General features: G+C 41.5%; 1 protein-coding gene and 1 long non-coding RNA gene across 3 annotated transcripts in view; one reads left to right on the plus strand and one right to left on the minus strand.

Annotated features, from left to right (window-relative positions):
* LOC118225251 (epidermal growth factor receptor-like) overlaps positions 1–20,567 on the minus strand; it is a 47,591-nt gene extending 27,024 nt beyond the window's left edge. Inside the window, exon 1 of one of the 2 annotated variants that reach the window (XM_035413400.1) lies at positions 20,272–20,567. In XM_035413400.1, coding sequence (XP_035269291.1) covers positions 20,272–20,371 — 100 coding nt within the window. In that variant the 5' untranslated portion in view covers positions 20,372–20,567. Of the gene's footprint in view, positions 1–6,279; positions 6,433–20,271 lie in introns of those variants that run through there. The other variant, XM_035413401.1, reaches the window with a different exon arrangement.
* On the plus strand, positions 6,621–12,360 carry LOC118225255. The gene is made up of 3 exons (XR_004764792.1): positions 6,621–6,732; positions 7,917–8,000; positions 12,161–12,360. It is a non-coding gene; the product is annotated as an uncharacterized LOC118225255 (long non-coding RNA).
* Positions 20,568–22,483: the final 1,916 nt, after the last annotated feature.

Here is a 22,483-nt window from a genome sequence, read left to right on the forward strand (position 1 = left end):
ATGTACCTCAGTGTGTTTACTTGGAGAGTTGGCCGTGGACCCCTGTGCTGGAATGCCAGCTGTGGATTCGGCCCTGAGCAGTGTGTATTTAACTTGGGCAGCCTCCACAGGAGACAAGCCAGACCTCCCACCAGAGAGTTCCCGTACACAGCACCCTTCATCATATTCAGATCAGCCCTTTGAAATACCAAGGCCTTCATTGGCTGTGATGCTTTTCGCAGAGATACGACAGTGTAGCACTGTGGGTAAAGTAGGCAGTATACTTTGTAAGAAGTAGAACTTTTTGAGCAAAACAAAGCAATGACGACAACTGCAGAACAAAAAGACGCGGTGTTGTGTGTTCGTATGGTGCAGTGTGCGACGGCCTCCAGGGAGAACTTTTGTAAAACTTCTTTCTTGTTGTCCGACCTCCCCCTCTCAGCTATTGGTCCAAATATCACATGGTTGGTTACGTCAGGATTGAGAGTTCAGAGGGCAGACTTCACATGCTAATGTATGGAGAGTTAACGCCAATCTCTCTTCTTTAGAGATGGGAATTCTGTGAGTTCCCGCATGTTTGATGAATGGTGCCAGCAAAGTATAGTGCTACTCGTTTCAGCAAGTCATCAAAACGCCTAGCACACATTCGAAAATAAGAGAAAGTGGACACCCTCGTCTAAACTCCGCATTTGCCGAATGTACAGACAAAACTCTGCATTCTCCGTCCTACTCTGATTTAGAGGGCGAACGTACCATCTCCTTTGCCTTTTTTTTCTTCTTTTCCACAGCTAGATAAACTAAAGCCACTTTAAACACTTTAAACTTTTTGTTTTGTGTTGTGATCTCGCGCAGCCCTTCTCTGTATACATCCATGGCGTAGCTGCGAGACGGAGGTCTGGGCGAGATTCCAGCCCCGGTTAAGAGCTGCCTTGTAATTATTCACGCCCCAGTGGCGTAGAGTGATTTTAAACAGTGTGGCGTTCTCACTGAGTATACCGACAACAGTGTTTGTGGACATGTTTGCCGGTGGTTCTCAATCCTGAAGTTCTTTCTTCTTACTAATTACACTGCCAGCTTAAGGAACTGGGCTCGTAACCGAAAATTCTGGGGTAGGACATTGCTGTTGTACCCTTGAGCAAGGTACTTAACCTGCATTGCTTTAGAATAAATCCAGCTGCATAAATGCCTGTAATGTAAAATACTATTAATGTTTTTTGCACTGTGTGGAGTGTGCAGTTCAGAGTTAATATGGGATTCATTATAGAACGATTGCTTGCAAGCATGCATAATGAAATTCCAGACGTACACATCGTATATTTAAAGTTCTGAAATGAGAATGTGAAATTTTTCATTTCCATTCCTTCCAGCATTTGGATTTGCCGCAGTGCCAGAAAAGCCTCGGAAGGAAGGCACAAAAGAAGGAAACTAAATCTATGGCCCTTTCATCTGTTTTATTCATTGTGCGGTGGGGCATCGCTTGACCGTTCCCCTCCTGCAAATCTGAGTGTTCATGGAGCCTGATGCTCCTCACGGTGAGAAAATTACCGGGCCAAAATAGGCTTCTGTGTTCAGAGAGAGGAGGGTTATCTGACCAGGGACTGTTAATGTACAAATTATGTATCCATGTGTACCTTGCCATCATAAAAACAAAGCAGTTACCCAAAGGATCTCATTTATTAACCTTTATTTATACAGGGTAGGTTAACTGCGCATGCATGCTCTTTTGCAGCAACGCCCAGTGAACGTCCCCTCAAGTAGCCTAACCTGCATGCCTTCCGATTGCGGGAGGAAACTGGACTACCCAGAGGAAACCCACACAGGCCCCTGGGAAATCATGCAAACTCCACACAGAAAGGCCCTGTCCTTTATGCTCTCTCAGCTCCATATCTTCAAGAGGTTGGAGGACAGGCCTGAACATTACATTATCCCCAAAATACAGGCTTTCACAATTCACAAAATACAGACAACGGAAAAAAACACAGCATTTCTATATATGGCACTGTGCAGTGTTAATCAGACTGGCTCCTGTATCAAATGAGAGCCATTCATCATATGAATGACTAGCAACAAGATGTTACACTGAAAATATGCAAACAACAATCCACAACACTTAACGCTGAGATTTCTGTTACATGGGGACATATCGTCCCTTGAGTGGCCAGCAGGGACTATAACATTACATTACTATGATAATAAAATTAGAAATAATGCACTCAATAACTGGGAAGATTGATCTAATGAAGTGTGTAAGGCTTGTGACTGAAAAAAACACAAAAACAACAAAAGCTGGGCATGTCATCTGCCATGTGTTTTTACAAAAAACGTTTTCAACAGACCAGTGAGCTGTCATAAACAAGCTGGAAAATTCACTGAACAACCCATATGTCATGCATTGTCATCTGAAACAGACGTATGGAAGTACATACACAGCAGTGGCCACTTCATTAGGTACACCTGCTTGTTAATGTAACCAATTCTCACCCATTTAGGGGGGTGTTCTATTTACGGCATTATAACTCTAGATGTGAGTATCACAGAGATTAGTAAAATGACTTAAATAAAATAAGAAACGTGTAGGCTACTATTTAAGACAATTACCATTAGATTATAATCATAGTTTAGGGAGAAATAAAGTGCCACAAATGCAATTATGGAAAATATAAAATTATGCCGCAGCCAATTGTAAGTGCTGTTATTACGAAGTGGAAACGTATAGGAGTAAAACAGCTCATCCACAAAGCGGTAGACCACACCAACTCACAGAACAGCGCCGCCGAGTGAAGTGTGTAGTGCATAAAAATCAACTGTTCTCGATCGCTCACAACAGAGTTATAAACAGGCTCTGGAAACGACGTCATCACAAGATCTGTTCGTCAAGAGCTTCAATGAAATGGGTTCACACGCCCGAGCAGCTGTACACAAGCTTAAGATCACCATGCACAATGCCAATCATTGGCTGGAGTGGTGTAAAGCACACTGTCATTGGACTGTGGAGCAGTGGATTTTGTTTTTTCCATATTACGCAGGCCATCCCTTCTGTATGCAGCTTGGTGTGGAATGTAATGGGTACATGCTACATAGGCGAGTCGTCCCAGAAACAGCCCTTCAGAGGATGAGGGGCAGTGAACTAGGGTAACTGGGGTAACCCAAATATGTTTGGGGGCAATAAGGGGTCAACCACCCGTCCATTCATCACCAATGACTCACCGTAGCTCTTCATTGTCATTTTCACCAGAAAAGAAATGCGTCGCATTGATCCTGCAGCACGAAACAGCCGGGCTGCCAAATTCCCTGACTAGCTGGCACATTCCTGCAGCTTTTCACCAGACACAACCAGACAGGCAAAGTTCAAATTCTCTTTTGATTGGCTCCAAACAGACAAATATCACAAAAGACTCCTAATCGAAAAATTAACTGCCCACACAAAGTGCAGAATCCAGATTTAGCGGCTGGATCAGAGAAAGAATAATTCATGGCATTCATGACTGGAAGAGCATTGAGGAGCGTGCAATGGTATCTTTCATCAGAACGCTTCTGATAATCCACTGCAAACAAAGGCCATATAAAGCCCAGCAAACGTTCCCCACCCATATTTTAACTGCCCCCAACCCCCCCCCACCCCCCCCCCCCCCCCCTTCACAGAGGATATGGACACCATTCTTCGGGGAAAAGAGCCACTGAGAATAGGAGACTGTACGATTGCTGGACACAGTCAGGGAGACCGTCTCCTGTTTACGGTACGAGGCTCGCTAATGCACGGCTCAGCCGACTGTGTTTTGAAAGGCCGATTCTTAACAAATGCGTGTTTGAAACCTGTAGCTTTGGAGCTGGGTGGTCTGGCAGTGGCGGAAAGGACGGAGGGGCCTGAAAATGACAGAGGTTCAATTTCCTTTTCAGCACAGACAGCGCAGACCCAAGAAGAAGGCCGGCAGTGTAGTACGACGGGAAAGGAGTAGGTCTTGCGACCTAAAGGTCACAGGTTCAATTCCCAGGTTGGACACTGTCATTACATTACATTACATTACATTACAGGCATTTGGCAGACGCTCTTATCCAGAGCGACGTACAACAAAGTGTATAACCATAACCAGGAACAAGTATGACGAAACCCCTAGAGAGAAGTACCGGTCCAAGTGCAGTCATTGTACCCTTGAGCAAGGTACCTAACCTGCATTGCCTCAGTATACATCCAGCTGTATAAATGGCCACAATACAAATGCTGTGAAAAATGTTGTGTAAGTTTCTCTGGATAAAAGCGTCTGCTAAATTCCTGTAATGTAACGTGATGAAGTACTGAAGCATAGATAATCCTTATGTTTAAAGGAGCAGTTCACCCAAAAACCCTTCCTGTGGTTACATTACATTCATTACATTCATGGTTACTTGGAAGGGTTTTGGGGGTGAACTGCTCCTTTCACCCAAACCGTTACTAATGGTTGCTACCCAGTCCAATGACTTTGTAGCAACCATTAGTAACGGCAGCTGGCAAGAAGCTGCTGCCAACTCTGAAACTTTCTGACCACCAAAAGCTTCAGAGGTACTCAGTAACATATATCTTCTACTGTTCCCTTCTTCTACTGTTATTTTGATACATACTATAATGTTGAGATGTACTATGATGTTACTAATATAGTTGTATGTGCACTAAAAGTATGTCCTGCTTAGAACGCAGAGCTCCGTTATTTTGATACATACTATAATGTTGAGATGTACTATGATGTTACTAATATAGTTGTATGTGCACTAAAAGTATGTCCTACTTAGAATGCAAGAACACAGAGCTCCGTTATTTTGATACATACTATAATGTTGAGATGTACTATAATGTTACTAATATAGTTGTATGTGCACTAGAAGTATGTCCTGCTTAGAATGCAAAAATGCAGAGCGCAGTTATTTTGAGACATATTATAATGCTGAGATATACTATAATGTTATGACTCTTCTGACCTTAGCAAGAAACATATCCAGCGCAGGTCAGACTAGCAGCAACAACGGACATCTGAAGTGACACCTAATTAGCTAGCTATGTTACAGCAGAAAATAACATAAAGCTTGTTGCTCCCCTCTTTCTCAAATGTCATCTTTGATATCTTAGCCACCTCTGTGTACCATCAGTTTCCGTGTAGGCAAACAAACCTTCTTCAGTGTTTATTCAGTGACTGGCTGCAGGTTGTTGCCCTCTACAGATGTGCATGGTATACACAGATGGCCAGCTGTAAAAAAAAGCATGACCCACGTGTTTACCCTGATACAGGCATAAAACCAAGAGAGCTACAAAAATCCACATAGGCGAAAAAAACATGGATCCATTGCTGTTTACAAATAAAATGGATATAATTCACCACCCACCCCCACAATAAATATTATAGTGGAAAAGTTCTACGATTCTATGCTATGCACATAAATTTAGTAAAATTTTAACTTTTCTTCACATTTGTGCCACTTACTGTATATCATTGCTAACAGCAGGCAGGCTGAGATTGCAAAAAATAACTAACTGTATGTGCCAGTGTTTATTAGGGCAATATCATGGTTTGTATACTGTTCTGTACAATACTGGACTCATCATTGCACTATTGTGCATTTCTTTCCTTCAGTACAATTAATTAACTATATTACCTATATGCAATTTCTCACAAATACTGTAATTACAATGTACATTGTTTTTCTACAGAAGTTTGAGAAGAAAAATGATAAAAGGCTTATCCAAAAACCATGAACTTTTCAGGACAACATACAGGACACTGCACTCCATATAGAACTGACATACTTGACTTAATTCCAAAATAATTTGCAGAAGTGTTAGAGAAGGATGCTTTCACCGTGACCTTGTGTGCAGAACACACAGTTCTGTTCAGCAGTGAGGTGATACACACTTAGACAGAACAAAAGGTACAAACAAGAGTTATTTGGTGAAGTTTTCAGTTTTTTTTTTTTAAAATTATTTTTAAAAAATGTCTTCTTTATCTGAGCACAATTTAAATCCTACGGTGATAATGATGCCTGCGCATATCATCCCAAGCGCGTTTTTGTGCTGAAGCGCACATTATCATGAGCGCGCCTTTAAACATCTAAGCGCTCAAACCCGCCACTTCCGCATTTTTCACTCGCGGACAATTTCCCACCTTAAAAATAAACTTTCACGAACTCTCATAATTCACGGTAGATCTTTTCTCTCATAACTGTTGCATGGATATGCGAATTAATAAGTGCACAATTAATTCGCAAGGCATGGATCAGCTGAGATAATTGTACAGACGAGGTTTAAATGTGAGCTGCTTTTCACTCATTACTCACGCTGAACTCCGCCTGTCGATTAATCTCCGCATCTGGTCTCCCACTCGCGAAACGGGGCGCAAGGGCACGAGCATTGTTAAAGGAGTGAGCGCACCTATTGTGTTTAGCGAGGAGGGGTGTAAAGTTTGCTTGTTTAACTAATTGCCTTGTGGGAATTTGAATGTGGTTTGTCCCTCCACTTTGGCGGGAGGCTGAAGAGTATAAAAGCCAATCTGTGCAGGACAGCGAGGGGGTTCGGTCTATATAACGGCGGTGAGTTACTGCTGTCAGCGAGTTACATGGAAATAGACTAAGTCCAGTCTGGACACTTTGTAAATATTTATTATTTTGTTTAGCCAAAGTCTTTATTTCACTGTAAATATTGCATCATTATAGCACCAGTGGCTGGAAAAAAAAAAAAATCTGTTCTACTGAAATCCTGCCTCCTGGGCCTTCCTACCACCTACCTTGACTGTGAGCCACGTTTTACCTTACAACACCTACCATTCCCAAAAACTTTTTGCATTGACACTATGGATACAATCATTACATAATAGTAAGTCAGATATCCAAGTATGAGCATACGTACCACAGAGAAACAATTTGCTGTTGACTGCTTAATATTGATATTAGTCTTAAACTATTGATTCATAAATGAACATTACCTATATTTATGACATGAATGGATGTATTCTTCATTCCTCAATTAGTGTTCATTCTTGGACAAAAAAATCACTTTAGAGGGCTCTAAGAAACAAACAATGCAGTGATAAAGATAACCTTTCCATCAGAGAGGCAACAATCATCACAGTGAAACCGTAATATGTAAGCCTACCCTAAGTGCATTCAGCAGGTAATTCACAATTGTCTGTGTATCCTTGATATAATAGGGGACAGGGTATAAACTTGATTTTAAACATGCTATAAAATTTATTTACCTGCAATACTGTTTTATTCTGTTTACCTTTATTGTTTTATTTTCTTATTGTGTATGCTCTTATTGCGTAAATTGCTTTATGCAGCATGATATAAAAGCACCTGATGAATACTTGTACATCATACAGTACTTGCCTGTGAATTCCACGTGTGCCTGTTCTTTCATTATCCAAATTATGAGTATACTAAATTAAGAGAATTCAACATAGAAAATATTTCAGCTGCACTAAGGCTTGAATGGATATTTAATATAATGACACTGTAAATTGTAAGGGGTCCATGGTATGGCATTTGCCAGTAAATATACAATATAATATTAAAAATAGAACCATAAAAGCCACACGCCAATTTAAGAGACACACTTTGAACTAACGTTTAAATAAAAAAACAGCCATCACTCCCAAAATTGGGATCACTCTCACCCCCTGCCATGTATTTTCTGAGTGGTTTGATACAAGGATGGACAAAACTATGACATGATGGAAACAACGCCAAGCAGTCAAGTCAGCTTGCATCACATTGGCTTCTACTGTGCAAAGAACTGTGAAACTGTGGAAACTGTTCAGCATTAAATATATACCTGCATTAAAGGCTAATGTTTAGTGCGATTTTTAACACAGAAGCCCAGGACACAGCTTCATGGCATAATTGATTCTTAAATGTTGAAAGATTGTCAATAATGTTAACTTTGTCTTGTAAACGCTCCTCTTTGTCTTGGCCAGGTTTTGATCTGTCCCGAAACCACTGCACTCCAATATCACTCTGGGGTCTTTTCCAGGACCTTTAATTGTGGCCAGAAATTTAAGGTCAGTTATGCTTACTGCTCACTGCACTAATATTAAATAAAACTGGGGTGGACTGCTGGGAAGCATTTTGCCCTTGATTTCTGAGAAAAAAGCATCAAAGTCCGAAGCCTACCCCTGCCCACTCCCCCACACATCCCCCGACCCCCCCCCCCCCCCCCCCCCCCCCGCCCACCCGCCCCCGGCACTCTCCAACAAAATAAAAATGATGCGAAGGTCACTTTTTGACGTAAATGTTAAGGAACAGTCAAAGCAAACAGAAGTGAAATCAAACATAAATGGCTCCACAGTCGTTTTTGAATGAGCTGTCTCTGTGACCATGAAAAAAGTATCACTGCATCATGCTCAGGTCAAGGGAATGTACTGTGTTGTGTTTGCAGTCGTTCACATCAAAATATCCATCCCGCCAGATGGGAAAAGGTAAGGATTGGATAAAAGTGCGTGCAGGACGTCCAAGTGACTTACAAATGTCTACTGGTATACTTTTCCTAGTGCGTGGTTGGGCCCCACAGTCCTATGTTAAATCTGGACTGGGCTAGGGCAGCAGGGTGATGTCTGTCGCATCGCCCAGGTGATAAGAGGGCTTCAGTTAGGATGGATGACAGGGATGACAGGAACTCATCACACACCAGCATCTCCCTGCTAGCCAATCAAGCACCCATAAGTTCGTAGTTGGGTTCATGAAGTTGGGTTCTGACTTCTGTCTGGTCAAGCGCAACTTGTGAACTGAGGAATAATAGGAAGCGAAGACTGATGTGCTTTGGAGGGACACACTTGTCTGCTCTCTTCTGAATTGGCAATGGAGGCTGCAATCAGTGTTGCAGACAGGGCCGGATTTAGGGGGGGAGGGGTGGGGGGTGGGGTGGGGGGTGTGTGTGAGAGGTAATGCCGCCCCCAAGTTTTCCTCTGCCCCTCTAAACCTAGTGGACAACTTGTCCTTCGTGAAAAAAAATACATTCACACACAGGGCCCGTACGTATGAGTCACTTGTTAAACATCAGAGAGTGCTTCTGAATTTCTTAGTGCGTCTGCTTTATATATCATTCAATAAGCAAACTCATCTCAACATGGTTAGTTCACTTTTGTTATACAATAACCTGTGACTATGTCAAACTCAACCAATATGCCCATTCTACTGAAAACATATTGTTTAAATTATTCAATGTAGGACGGAGTGTAGCACAGTGGGTAAGGAATTGGGCTTGTAACCGAAAGGTCGCAGGTTCGATTCCCGGGTAGGACACTGCCGTTGTACCCTTGAGCAAGGTACTTACTAACCGAAATTGCTTCAGTATATATCCAGCTGTATAAATGGATGATATGTAAAAAAATGCTATGTAAGTCGCTCTGGATAAGAGCATCTGCTAAATGCCTGTAATGTAATGAAATAATCTGTGGTAATTTCTTGAGTAGATGAAGTGAGTAGATAAAGTTTTATCTATTTCTGTGAGTAGATAAAGTGCTTTTCAAGGGGATTTGTTTTGGGTTTCTGATGGTGCCAGCCTGCGAGAGTTTGAATTGGGACACCGGCATGTTTTTAAAATTTTTATTTACATTTATTTATATAGCAATGCAGCAGTGTTAAACCATAAACCTGGATCATTCTGTAAAATTTCAGATAAGGATAACCGTAGTCCACATGCATTTCTTAAATGGTTTGTTCACATTAAAGGGTTAGTTTTAGGCCCTGTCCACACGTATACGGATTTTTCTGAAAACATAGTTTTTTCCCCCTCCGTTAAAAAAAAATCCTATCCACACGACTGGCGTTTAAAAAAATATCTCCGTCCAAAAGAGAATGCTAAAACGATTGCCGCATGCGCAATACACCAATTGTCATGGTAACTGATGCGCGAGTTGATGTCATGACGTCAGCGTTTTCATAAAGCTCCGTTTTTCTTGTCCACACGAAGACAGAGAAACCGGAGTTTTGAAAAATCTCCACCTTGGAAGGCGTTTTCAAAAAGCTTCGTTTTCAGTGACCTAAAACGCCGTTTTCGTGTGGACGGGAGGCCAAAACGGAGGGAACAAACTACGTTTTCAGAAAAATCCGTATACGTGTGGACAGGGCCTTAGACCCAGGTCTGCTGAATCGGGGGGCTCAAGCTCTCCCAACTTGTGTACGCACAGCTCACTCTCTGTTCGCCGTTAGCTTTGTCAGCCAAATGACATTGATACTGAGCAACAGCTGTGTAAATATCATGATCAATAAACGACACAAATGTCAGACCAATATCAATATGCAATTATAGAGCGCAGTGTATTTTTTCCCCTCCATTTTGGCTCCTCTTATCTGTGTAAAAAATGCAGAATCCTGCATTAATACGATTTCTGCGTCTGATATTAACCTCTTGACCACGAGCACATAATTGGGCCATGTGCATAAAATCTTATGAAAAAGACGAGTCAATCACAGGAGTCTAGATCCAGGATTGGTTGCAGAATGACCACGCATTAAAATTGAGGGAGAAAAAAAAACAAAGTAAAAAGTGAGATTTATTGGGCAAAGATTTCAAATGAGACTTGGTCAACGCTTCCAAAGTAATTCCACAGGATGGCTGCTTGAATGCTAAATTATTACTAACTTTCCACTTTACTCTGCCATTATCATGGGCAACATTTCACTATGTGCTGCCAAGGAATTCAACCTGCATCACTGTTTGACATCTTACTTATGGACTTTACGGTGAATCAAAACAAAGTGCCACTGATAAATTCGTAATTTGTGCTTACGTACAGGCCGGCTGTTCAGTATACTTTTGACTGATGCATGGTTCTGGCAGCTAAGAAATCGATTCAAACACAGCTGCTGGAATCCCCTTCCTTTACCACGTCTCAGAGAAAGCAGGATCACTCTCTGAGGTGCCCTGGATGATACCACAGGGATTTAACACATGGACACATGCACACGCAACCAACACGTGGAACAAACATGTGCAACAAACACTGGTTCGCCTTGTTCTCTGCACGGGTTTCAAAACATGTCGCGTAGATCAGCAAATTACCTTGAGGAGTGGATGAGATCAAACTGGGCAGGGCAGCAATAATTGGCAGGAATTCGGGTGCAATTACAAACTGAAAGGATGTGAAAGTGAAATTAAAGATGCGTTGAGAGAACACTGTGAACTGTCACATTGCTCAAAACTTACTCTGTCAGGTTGCCCAAAACCGTATTTTAGCTTTACATCTTGGCATAATCACACAACAAAAATATTGTTTTCCCAACCTTACTGAATTCCAGATCAGGAATGCAGACGTGTGAAGAAATAGTAACTGCAAGATGTTCATAATGGTGTCTTCATCGCTCCTACATACTCTGGTGGACCAAACCTACTATTTTCGGAACACTTTTCCTTTAAGAGTAGCACATCATTGCAAGGAGAAATACGTGCACCAATTTGCTCATCTAATTTAATTGTCCTAAATAACATTGCAAGGCCTTAAATTAGATTGTGGTAAGGAACTGAATTTCCACACTGTTTCATAAAATAGCACTGTTGTACTCGACTAAGTCTTTCACAAATTAGGTATGTGGCATCTGAATGGCCAAGACGCATTTTCCAGGGGTCAGTTGCATGGTTCACATAAGGTCACTGTTATGAAATGTGTTTTTTGGCATAGCTTAATTTGTGTCAGATCCGGACGGAACATGATCTGGTAAATCCCAGAATTCTCAAGCCAGTGTTCTGGGAAACAGTTGTATGGATGAATGTCCAGAGAGACTGTCGACTGGCTACCTATCTTTGACAGCAGCCCATGCTGGTTCACGATCTCAATATGTAGTAGAAATAAATTGAAATAACATTCACAGTATCACAATTTGTGGATGTATTTTTTAGTCATCATAGTGGTTAAATTTTGCTATATGCTTGATTAGTTGCATGGTTTTATTTTCTTGTTTGTTTGTTTTTTTGAGCCATTTGGTTATCCCCTCTCACCGCGGGCACTTTCTGTTTTGGCAAATCCTGATTTGTGTCCTTAATTGCACAAAAGATTCAGCAAAAGACTAATCTGGTGCAACATTTTTCTCTTTGTTGTGCATGTAATGACTTTCCAGCGGATTTCAAGATAATTTATTTGTACATCCTGAATCGTTATGTTCCTTTCCACCGCAGTGTTCATGGAAAAAAACTATAAAAACCTGTCCAACTTATTCCACGCAGATTCTTCCACTGGGCACTATTTTAGGGGCAACCTGAAGATAAAGGCAGAAGGACAAAGACTATGTGACCCCTTCAGTGGTGCTGTACAGCCTGTTCTCGCACTTGCATATTTGGAAGTAACCCTTATGAACCACACCATTTCCCTCTTGCATATACCTGCTGTGCAGTACATAAATACCTTGGCAGTGTCTTGTTCTAGAGCCAACACAGTTAGCAGATGTCTGCTAAAAGAGTGATGCAAGATATGCGGTCCCAAATCGGACACATGGGCATGCTGGGGAAAAAAAGGATGCTTTATGAAAGTGCAAAATCTGTAAGTATATTGCCACTATACTGTGCAGAGTGCCTACACTAAGAGAATGAATTAGGCTCTCTGAGGTTTGACTCATAAGCAATCTGCGCAATGGTGAGTACTGGTTGTTTGAAGTCCAGCAGACACATACAGGGCTGTAGCAGCTGTCAAAGCTCTGCTGATACACTTTGATGGAAAACATCAAAAATGCTAGCATTACAGCTGATCAATATAATTTCCAGTCTTTCGAGGCGTTTAGCAAATGCAAACATCTCGCCTCAAACATAGTTGTTTGTGATTTGTATACATAAGTAGAAATAAGAAATAAGAGCTGGCCTTTCCACAAGGGTTTGGCATAAAGTAGCATTAGAAGACAGACTTCTGTTGTTTACTATTCTATCAGAGTGCAATGCTGTGTGATAATGAAGCTCTGGGCCTGACCAAGAGTACTGTGACCTCACACCAGGCGCTACAGTAGAACACTTCCAAATTCCTTTATAATGACCCTTTATAATCACCTTCAGTAAAACAAATAAAAGGCGAGCGAGACCTTTTATGGTCTAAATGGGTGACACTATTTGATGTTAAGCCAAAAAAAAAAAAACAATGACACAGAATCAAGTTAAATTTAAACAAAATGTTGTCTGTTTAAATGTGTTGCCCCAAGTGAAGGCCAATCTACCCTGCAAGACTTAAACATCAAAGTAGCACTGAGACTGAATTACTTGTTGACAGAGATTTTGAGGCCTGCACAATCCTGCAGTTGCTTTTTTTTTTCCACACCGACATAAATCATATTAAAAATATCAAACACAGGAAAAACTGGAAGTTCCAGATAATACAATTAAGCATGACAAAGCAAGCTGGGAGAAAAGACAACCTCTTGAGAGGCAAACATGTCCGCACCAATTGCTTAAGAAATAGGAATGCAAGGACAGTTTCTGACTTGCTCTGACTCCAGATAAATACCAGCACTGGACAGTGCTTCTTATCTGATGAAAAACAGGTTTTCAACATATAAAAATGTTGCACCAAATGCTGTGGAATCTACTAGTTTTTCAGGGGATTCAATCAAATACACTTTGACTTAAGGGCACATGTAATTCAATTCATCTCGAGGCCTATATGCAGAGGATATATACTTTGCTTACACTATCTCAGTATGATAACGCAAAGTAAGAGGTTCATGCCAATGAAAATGTGTTTCGCCAGCAGTTGTGACTGATAACGAACACGGAAGCGTCCAGACCCACGGCGCAACTCACTTCCGCAGACACATTTTAGTTGGCACCACCTGCGCCCCTCAAAACGTCCCTCAAAGGTCGTCCGTGAGTGAGTGAGTGACCACAATTTGGCATGCATAGCCCACAGTGCCAGTTCCTGCGCGCCGTGGGAAAAATACCCCTCTTCAGATTATAAGCTTCGTCTGGGGCATGCTAAATTCAGTTCAGTGCTTTCTATATCACAAGAAGATATGCAGTAGCGGTCCTGTGCATGGACAGTATAAGTGCATATGGCTTGTGCTCCTTGCTTGGTGAGCATGTTTCCTCCATTATCCATTCTCCTCTGTTGCATTTGTTTTCACTGGAAAGAAGAGCTGGTGTGGGATGAGACTACTTGTATGCTGTGCACTCTATAATTAATTATCACAGTGAATTCCCTCCCACACCACTTGCCAGTATTAAAGATGTTCTCAGGGAAACACTGAACATGTCTGAATTAGACAGTAAACACAAAAGCGAAGAGCCTAAATTCTTTAAAAATGTATATATTTTTAGGGCCATTTCAGCTTTATTAGACAGCACAGTGTATGGAGATAGAACGAATGGGGAACAAGAAAGAGGGAGACATGCGCAAAGGTCTCACAGCTGAATTTAAGCACCATCACCGCAGCACGCAATGAGCATGTGGACTGTGCACTACAGGCTATGCCATGAAACACCTCACACAAACAGCCTCATTTCTAGTTGGGTAAATTCCTGAGCACAGTTCCTGCCTTTGTAATTGCATAATGTTTCCCTTTCCTTCAATTTTGGCCAGCAAGCTTTAATAAATGTTTTTATTTAATTACATATTACAGGGAATGATGTAATGTGTACCCTTCAAAACCTGCACACGCCCATGTCTATGCTCTAAAAATTAAAACTGAACAGAATCATAACCGCAAACTATGAAAGTACAAAAAGCAAAGTAAAATTAAACGCAACGTAAAAAGCACCGTAAAGTAAAATAATCTGAACAATTCTGTGAATTTTAATGTGTGTATCTTAAACGCTGTTACAATTTCATGTTAAAGTAGGAAGGGAAGGGTTGCCAAGGGCAGCCTTAGCGCTTTCAGCCGTCTAGCTTGTCTCGGATCTGTACTAATAAGGTATCAGCATCAAGAAAAAAGCACGCACAGCTCATGTCTGCTCGACCTCCTCCAGATAAAAGAAGTGCTTGAAAAAGGAATGCCAGAGTGACACAAGCGAACTGCAGCGCATGTAGGTCCAGGAGACCACGGTACCTAAAGGCCTGGAATCCCAAGAATACCGATCACCTGTTAAACGGGATTGAACGCTCGTGATCGAGAATCGGTTTCAATGCTCGGGAATGTGAAGTTATCACATTCCTGACAGCATTTGCGCACAGAGCTGCTTGACCATTTTACTGGGAATTTCTTAAACGCTGCTTCTCTCGGCGTGTTTACAACTCCGTCCCGCTGCGTCGTTTAATTTAACTGCGCTGAGATTTAGGAAATCTGTCTTTTAGCTCACGTATAGCGCTGTCTTGTTATGACACTAGCGCACATGTTCAGAGCTATGATTTGCGGTCTGACTTCAGCAGATGAGCTCATACGGGATGCCAAAAACAAGTGACCAGAAGCCCAGAGCACATATTGACCTCAAATTCAAAGCCGGTCACAGTCCAAATAGTACGAACAGCATGGAGGACCTTTGTGCAAACATTTCAGTTATTTACATCTGCGGAGGCTAAGGGGCCAGGGGGAAATTTAGGGGAAATTAAGGGAAACTTCCATAACACACAGTAGAACACAGTACGACTCAATAAACAAGGAATATGTATATATGCTATATGGTGCAGTCATGCAATATGGTGCTTCAGCAAGCAATTTTATCAATATTAGTTCAGTGCACACACTAAAATACTTTGCAGTACTAAAGCAAAGATTTTATTTTATTTTTATTTAACCTTTATTTACCCAGGGTAGGGTCACTGACACGGATGCTCTTTTGCAGGAACGCCCTGCCAAAGATACTCATCGTACCGAAGAGCTCAGTGACTTTAAATGTGGCACTGTCATAGGGTGCCACCTTTCCAACAAGTCGGTTTGTCAAAGTTATGCCTTGCTAGAGACGCCCCGGTCAACTGTAAGCGCTGTTATTGTGATGTGGAAACGTCTAGGAGCAACAACAGCTCAGCCGTGAAGCGGTAGGCCACACGAGCGCACAGAACGGGACCGCTGAGCGCTGAAGCACACGTAGCGCGTAAAAACAGTCTGTCCTCGTCGGTTACGACACTCACTACCAAGTTCCAGACTGCCGCTGGACGCAATGTCGGCACGAGAACTGTTCGTTGGGAGCTTCAAGGAACGGGTTTTACATGGCCGAGCAGCCGCACACCAGCCTGAGCCTAAAATCACCATGCACGATGCCATGCTGGAGTAAGCTGGAGTGGTAGAAAGCACACCACCATTGAACTCTGGAGCAGTGGAAATGGAAATGTGTTCTCTGGTGTGATGAATCACGCTTCACTATCTGGCAGCCTGACAGACAAATCTGGGTTTTGGCGAAGGGCAGGCGAACGCTACCTGCCCGAATGCATAGTGCAAACTGTAAGGTGTGGTGGATGAGGAATAATGGCCTGGGGCTGTTTTCATGGTTAAGGGAAATCTTAATGCTATGCCATACAATGACAGCACAATGCTTTCAACTTCGTGGCAACAGGTTAGTGAAGGCCCTTTCCTGTTCCAGCATGACAATGCCCCCATGCACAAAGTGAAGCCCCATAAAGAAACGGCTTGCTGAGTTTCATGTGGAAGAACTAGACTAGCCTGCACAGAGCCCTGACCTGAACCCCATTAAACAGCTTTGGGATGAATTGGGACTCCGACTGAGAGCCAGGCCTTATCTCCCTATATCAGCGCCCGAAGTCACTAATGCTCTTGTGGCTGAATGGAAGGGAATCCCAGTCATGTTCCAAAGTCTAGTGGAGAACCTTCCCCAAGGAGTAGAGGCTGTTATAGCAGCAAAGGGGGACCAACTCCATATTAATGCCCATGGTTTTGGAAAGAGATGTTCAACAAGCACATATGGTTGTGATATTTGAGAGTCCACATACTTTTGGCCATGTAGTGTATCTAACCATGTTTAATCTTTAAAAGAAACATAGTAAATACCGAAGATAGATTATATTATGTCACCATAATTCACAGGCTTTCATCTTAAGAAACCCCTCCATTTACTCCATTGTGAATGAAAATGAGGGCAAGCAACTTGTTCCAGTAACAGGCCGTCGTCCTTCCTTCCCAATGCACTGTTGGAGGACATCGATCTCATAAATGAAACAGCTGTAGTGCTACCTAAGCCTGTTCTGTAGAAGAAAAAAAAACACACAGAAAATGTCGTTGGGACATGCAAAACCTTTTCTAGTAAGGTCTGTTTCCATGGATTGTGTTCAGGATATTGTGTAAACCAACACTCCTTCTTGGTTTAATCTGCAAGTATTTAATTAGGCATTTATGCTCCTGTACTGTGCCCCATTGTACTATTCCCTTTTTTGAACAAATGTTTTCATTAGACTTTTGTATACATACAGTATTAAACAGTTCCCAACAGCTCCAGGGTAAGCAGCTGGAATATATCCTCCAAAGCTTCCCACAACTCAAACTCATTGGTCAAATGGCGTGTACAGCAAGCTAGTTTTATTTCTGGATCTTACCGGATAGGTTATACAGTATTACAAATCAGTGGGTAAAATGATAGACTTTTCCTTTCAGAGAACAAACCCAACTTTATTTTAATATAGTCTGCAATGGATTTTGCGCAGGGTCTAGTCCTGCCTCTCGCCCAGTGCATGCTGGGACAGGCCTCAGGTTTATCATATTGACAGTATATAAATGGACGATGGGAATGCCGCTATTTTTATTGGGCGAGATTGGAGCCCAATCGTATAATTTCCTGATTGGCCTCTCGTGCAATGGATACTAGGACGCACACGATTGTCCAGGTGCCAAGCCTCCGGTTTGTGAAACAAAATTTCCACTCCTTGCAGTAGCTGAGCTGTAGAATTAGTTAGATTACAAGCATTGAGGTTAGAAGGCAAAACCATCACGATTCACAAATCATTTTGACATTTTGATGTGTGAAATTATTCCTCATATTCTCAAAATAGCTTGCTATAATATATAGTGTGGATGAGTTTCCCACTTTCCATACGGCAAACCTCCATCGAGAGGCGGCACGGAAATGCAGTGGGTAGCACTATCACCTCACAGCAAGAAGGTCCTGGGTTCAAATCTCGGCACGGGCCTTTCTGTGTGGAGTTTGCATGTTCTCCCCGTGACTGCATCGGCTTCCCCCAGGTACCCCGTTTTCCTCTCACAGTACGAAGAAACGCATGTAAGCTAATTGGAGGTAGGCTAATTGAAGACGCTAAATTGTCCGTAGATGTGTGAGTGACTGGTGTGTGTGCCCTGTGACAGATTGCCGCCTGTCCAGGGTGTGTTCGTGCCGCTCGCCCAATGCACGCTGGGATAGGCTCCAGCACCCCCATGCCTCTGACCAGGATAAGCAGGTATAGATAATGGATGGATGAAACATCCATTGAAGTTTCAGGTTTTTTTCAGGTTGCAGGATTATGACGTCATTATTTGTATAGAGAAGCACAAAAAACATTACTTCCGCTGGCACGTGATAGGCGAAAAATCCTAGAGCCTCGTTTTATCATCGGAATTTCCCCAATATTTAAGGCAAAGGTTAACGGTTATGGGACAGATGTCCTCACAAAGTGCGTGCCACTCAATTAATTGTTTTTCCACGCTACGGTTCTTCCATGGTCCAGGGTGCGCTGTCCCAAGCATTGGAGTGGGTACTCCGGAGCACAGTAGTGTGGAACATGGAAGTTCTTCATGAAATGAAAAATTGCATTCCGAAATAAAAGCGACATTCAGAAAAAAGTCATTCTGAAAAGCGTCATTATGAAATGAAAAAATCCAATCGGAAATGCATGTAATTATGAAATAAAATATAATTACGTTGTTGTGAAAAGAATTCGAATTATTTCAAAATAAAATTCAGTATCTATTTAATTATTTACCCATTTATTTATTCATGTATTTATATAATTACACATTTATTTATCTAATTATTTATTTTCTTTTGGCACATTTAGTCCTCATAACATCTCGGTCGACCTACGGCTACTCCTCCCCCTGAACGCCGTGCGGAATTATTAAAACACAGCAGTGGAAAATAAATAACAAAACCATGTTCTGCTGCTCACTTCAGCGTAATGTTGGATGTTTTATCCTACCCTTTTTGCCAGTAGCAAACTGATATACGATGTAATTCACCTCGCTTATATGCTGTTGTATGGCCCAACACATTTTTTTTTTCATAATATAAGATCCTTATTTAATAAGGATATATGCGGTGCAAAAATATATTTCATAAGACGGAACTTAACCCTATTTTCTGAAGCAACCAAATGCAATTCAGATCTTAACTATTTCTATAACTACAAATCATATTGAATTAATTCAGAAGTTTCAAAGATTTGTTATTCTGGAAATAAACCTTAAACTTAAACACGGGGACGATGTGGCGTGTATATCGTATCAGTAAACTGATATGTTCTGCTGTTCTCTCTTACTATCCTTCATGGATAAACCTTGAAAAAGCTACCTTCTCTCTCCGATCCACACAGCCGGTAGTTACACCTGTAATGTTTCACAAATGAAGTTGTAGGCTAAAGCAACCGCTACATTTCAGAGTAAGCTACAATGTGTAAATAAAAATATCGATACAAGTACGGCTAGAACAGTCCTTAAACCAGGTGCGTAAATGTATGTCGGTATTTGTATTTTACAATCCAGATACAATAATGTATGCAATTGGGCACATTAATAATTTCTCATTTCATAGGTAGTCTATGCACGCAGCTGTAGCACTACTATCATAACTCAGCATTAGGCCTACATCTGAATAAAGGGTAAGACCAGATGATTTATCATTAAAACTGACCTTTATAATATGGAGTTCCTACTGAAAAACAAAGAAGCAGACGTAAAACTCTAGTGTTATACCCACCTTTATTAAGATTAAATGTCTCCCAGCTGCATGACTAATAGCCTATAGACGTAACCTAATCTGTAAAGTCAAATTAAGTGTAGGCTAGTGAATGACAGTGATTCCTTGAATAAGCATTGGTATATCTCTGCGGTGCATAACTTTTTGTAATACTTTTGCCTCATAAACATGTTGTTTCGGCTATCAATGTCACATTCAAAATAAGCTACGCATTTGGTTGCTGAGAAAACCCCCGACAGTACCGGAGTCACCTTGGCAAAATAAACAAGATTTCAGCCGGTTCTGGAGGCTTTATAATTCGACTAAAGTGTAATAACTACGTACCAGGAAGCATACATCATACCAACGCCCCACGCTGCATCTTCACTGACACTTTAGTTTTTGTGACCAAGCAGACTCACTGGATCTTACGTGATAGGCCCTACCAATCTGTCCCCGGACAAAACCCGTTAAAAATAACACTGCAATCAGCGCGCGACGAGACCGATTCGGTCTTTTTTTCCACTCACCTTTCTTATCCGGCAAACCGCAACAGCCCCGGGCTAGCAAGAAAACAAGGACGATTCTCATTCCAAGTCGCGTTCCCACTGTTTGCGTAAAAATCTTCATTCTTCTGCTAGAAAATGTTTTTCCCCCATACTAGAAGTGATAAAGTTTCTGTTGGGAAATCGATGCTCCTCTCTCCATAAGATATGAGACAGGAAGTCTCGGAATGTGTGTATCGTTTCGCCAATGGTACTCCTGTTCTGGGTCATAAAGCAGCACTGCACTGTACGGGCGGGCGAGAAGTTGGGACTCAGCAGGAGAAACTTCGCAACCATATGATTCCGACGTCATCAGGTAGGAGGAACATTAGTGGATATGTTTTCTAACAGGTACACATCTGCACGAATTCCTGACACCAAATCCTGATATTCAAAATCATTCTTACGAATGTGCAGTACAGAAAAGTACATTATAATGTTGCAACTTATCATGCGGAAAGTTTTGCTCTGTAAAATTATTACGTTCTATTGCATGACTTCATTTTTTGTAGTTAAAAACCCTAACGAATGGCTGCCGACCGAAACGTTATCACGTAAATATTTCATTAAATTAGTGAAGTTTTCTGTGCGTGAGAGTTTTTGATTCTATGTCTATCATAAATCGTCCAAATTAGAACTGAGGCTGACGTTATACAGGGAAAACATGGAAATGCAGGAGGCTATGCTTTAAACAGGATGTAAGCACTATATGAAAAACGCGACAACAGCATTAACAATCAAGTACAACAAAGTTGAGTGTAAAGTAGGGTAGAGTCGGTATAAATGTAACATCTAGGCCTGCCATTAAAAGTACTGTTATCAAAATTGCGCCAAGTTACATGAAACAATATTGGGTATCTTAGCTCCCAGGGGCAAGTTACTTGAAACAACTTGGGAAACATTCAGTAGCATTGGCAATAATTGTATCCAATGTTTTTATTTGCTGATGTACCTAAATGTCCAGTGGGGAGACATATTCATTTTGGGCCTGGAGCCTTTGAGATAATGTAATCAGGCAGGAAAAAGAATAAGAAGGAAAAAACGCTAAATTAGCTAGGTTTTGGTCTTTACTGTGTGGACGTGTGAAGTTGTTTGTGAAATCTGTCTGTTGAAATGGGGTCAGAAGGTGCAGAAATGAATGTTTTTAAGGGCTGAGAGTCTGTGGTCATTGTGGTTATTTCTGTAGGAAACCCTGAAAAGTGGTGCTGTATAGGCATGGGGCATGCCGCCCCGCCAAGGCGTAACTTGGCGGGGCGGGATGGCATACCTGCCATCCCAATTTGATTTTGCTACTCGATTGGTGTTGCTGGTATGCGGTAGCATAAAGGCCTCAAGCTTGAGCAACTAGAGTAGTTAGATCATTTCCTAGAATTAAGTAATGGGGTTTTACTTTTATTGTAAATGACTGTCACTAATTAAGTACAAACAAGGAATGATAGCAATGTACCTACACTGTCACATACTTTCAGAGAGTAGGGCCACAGACATTCGACAGACATTGTTACAGGATTTTCGTGGTAACTTTTTTTTTTTTTTTAAAGTAATGGGAAGTTGAAATTGAAAATACAATTACATTACCTTCACAATAAGAGTTAAATAATACTTACAATGAAATTTGCAGCAGTTTACATTGATGAACCCAAATAACAAATAATGCAGAGTTTAAGAAAAAATTTGATCATGGTCAGTTGTCTCACGGTTGTTTTACATTACATTACGTATATTTGGCAGACGCTTTTATCCAAAGCAACGTACAATAAGTGCATACCGAAGGTCATTGGAACAACTACAAAACACAGGTCCGATAAGGCACAGTACTCATTATGTAACAGTTATTCATAGCCATGTAGACATGAAGTCCAGTTCACACAGTAAGCATAGCCTAGGTCAGAGAGTAAGGTTAAGTCAAATTAGGAGGCATGACAACAAGCTACAACATCAAGATAATGATACAAGTGCAATATAAGTGCTGGACGGAGGTACATGCAACATGAAAGTGGCACAGGAGGTACATGTGCGACATGAAAGTGCTGTAGGAACAAAGTAAAAGGATATGAGTGATTAGAGTGATCCTAGATTGGGAGTACCCTGCAGATTGGTGATAGTTAGTCCAGGTATAGCATCTTGTCTGTTATTTTTTGTCAGTGCTTAGTGTAAACTTGTCCATAGATAAAGGTGATAAAGGTGTATCTTTCTG

This window comes from Anguilla anguilla, chromosome 4, assembly GCF_013347855.1.
Source record: "Anguilla anguilla isolate fAngAng1 chromosome 4, fAngAng1.pri, whole genome shotgun sequence".
In the NCBI taxonomy this organism is placed as follows: domain Eukaryota; kingdom Metazoa; phylum Chordata; class Actinopteri; order Anguilliformes; family Anguillidae; genus Anguilla; species Anguilla anguilla.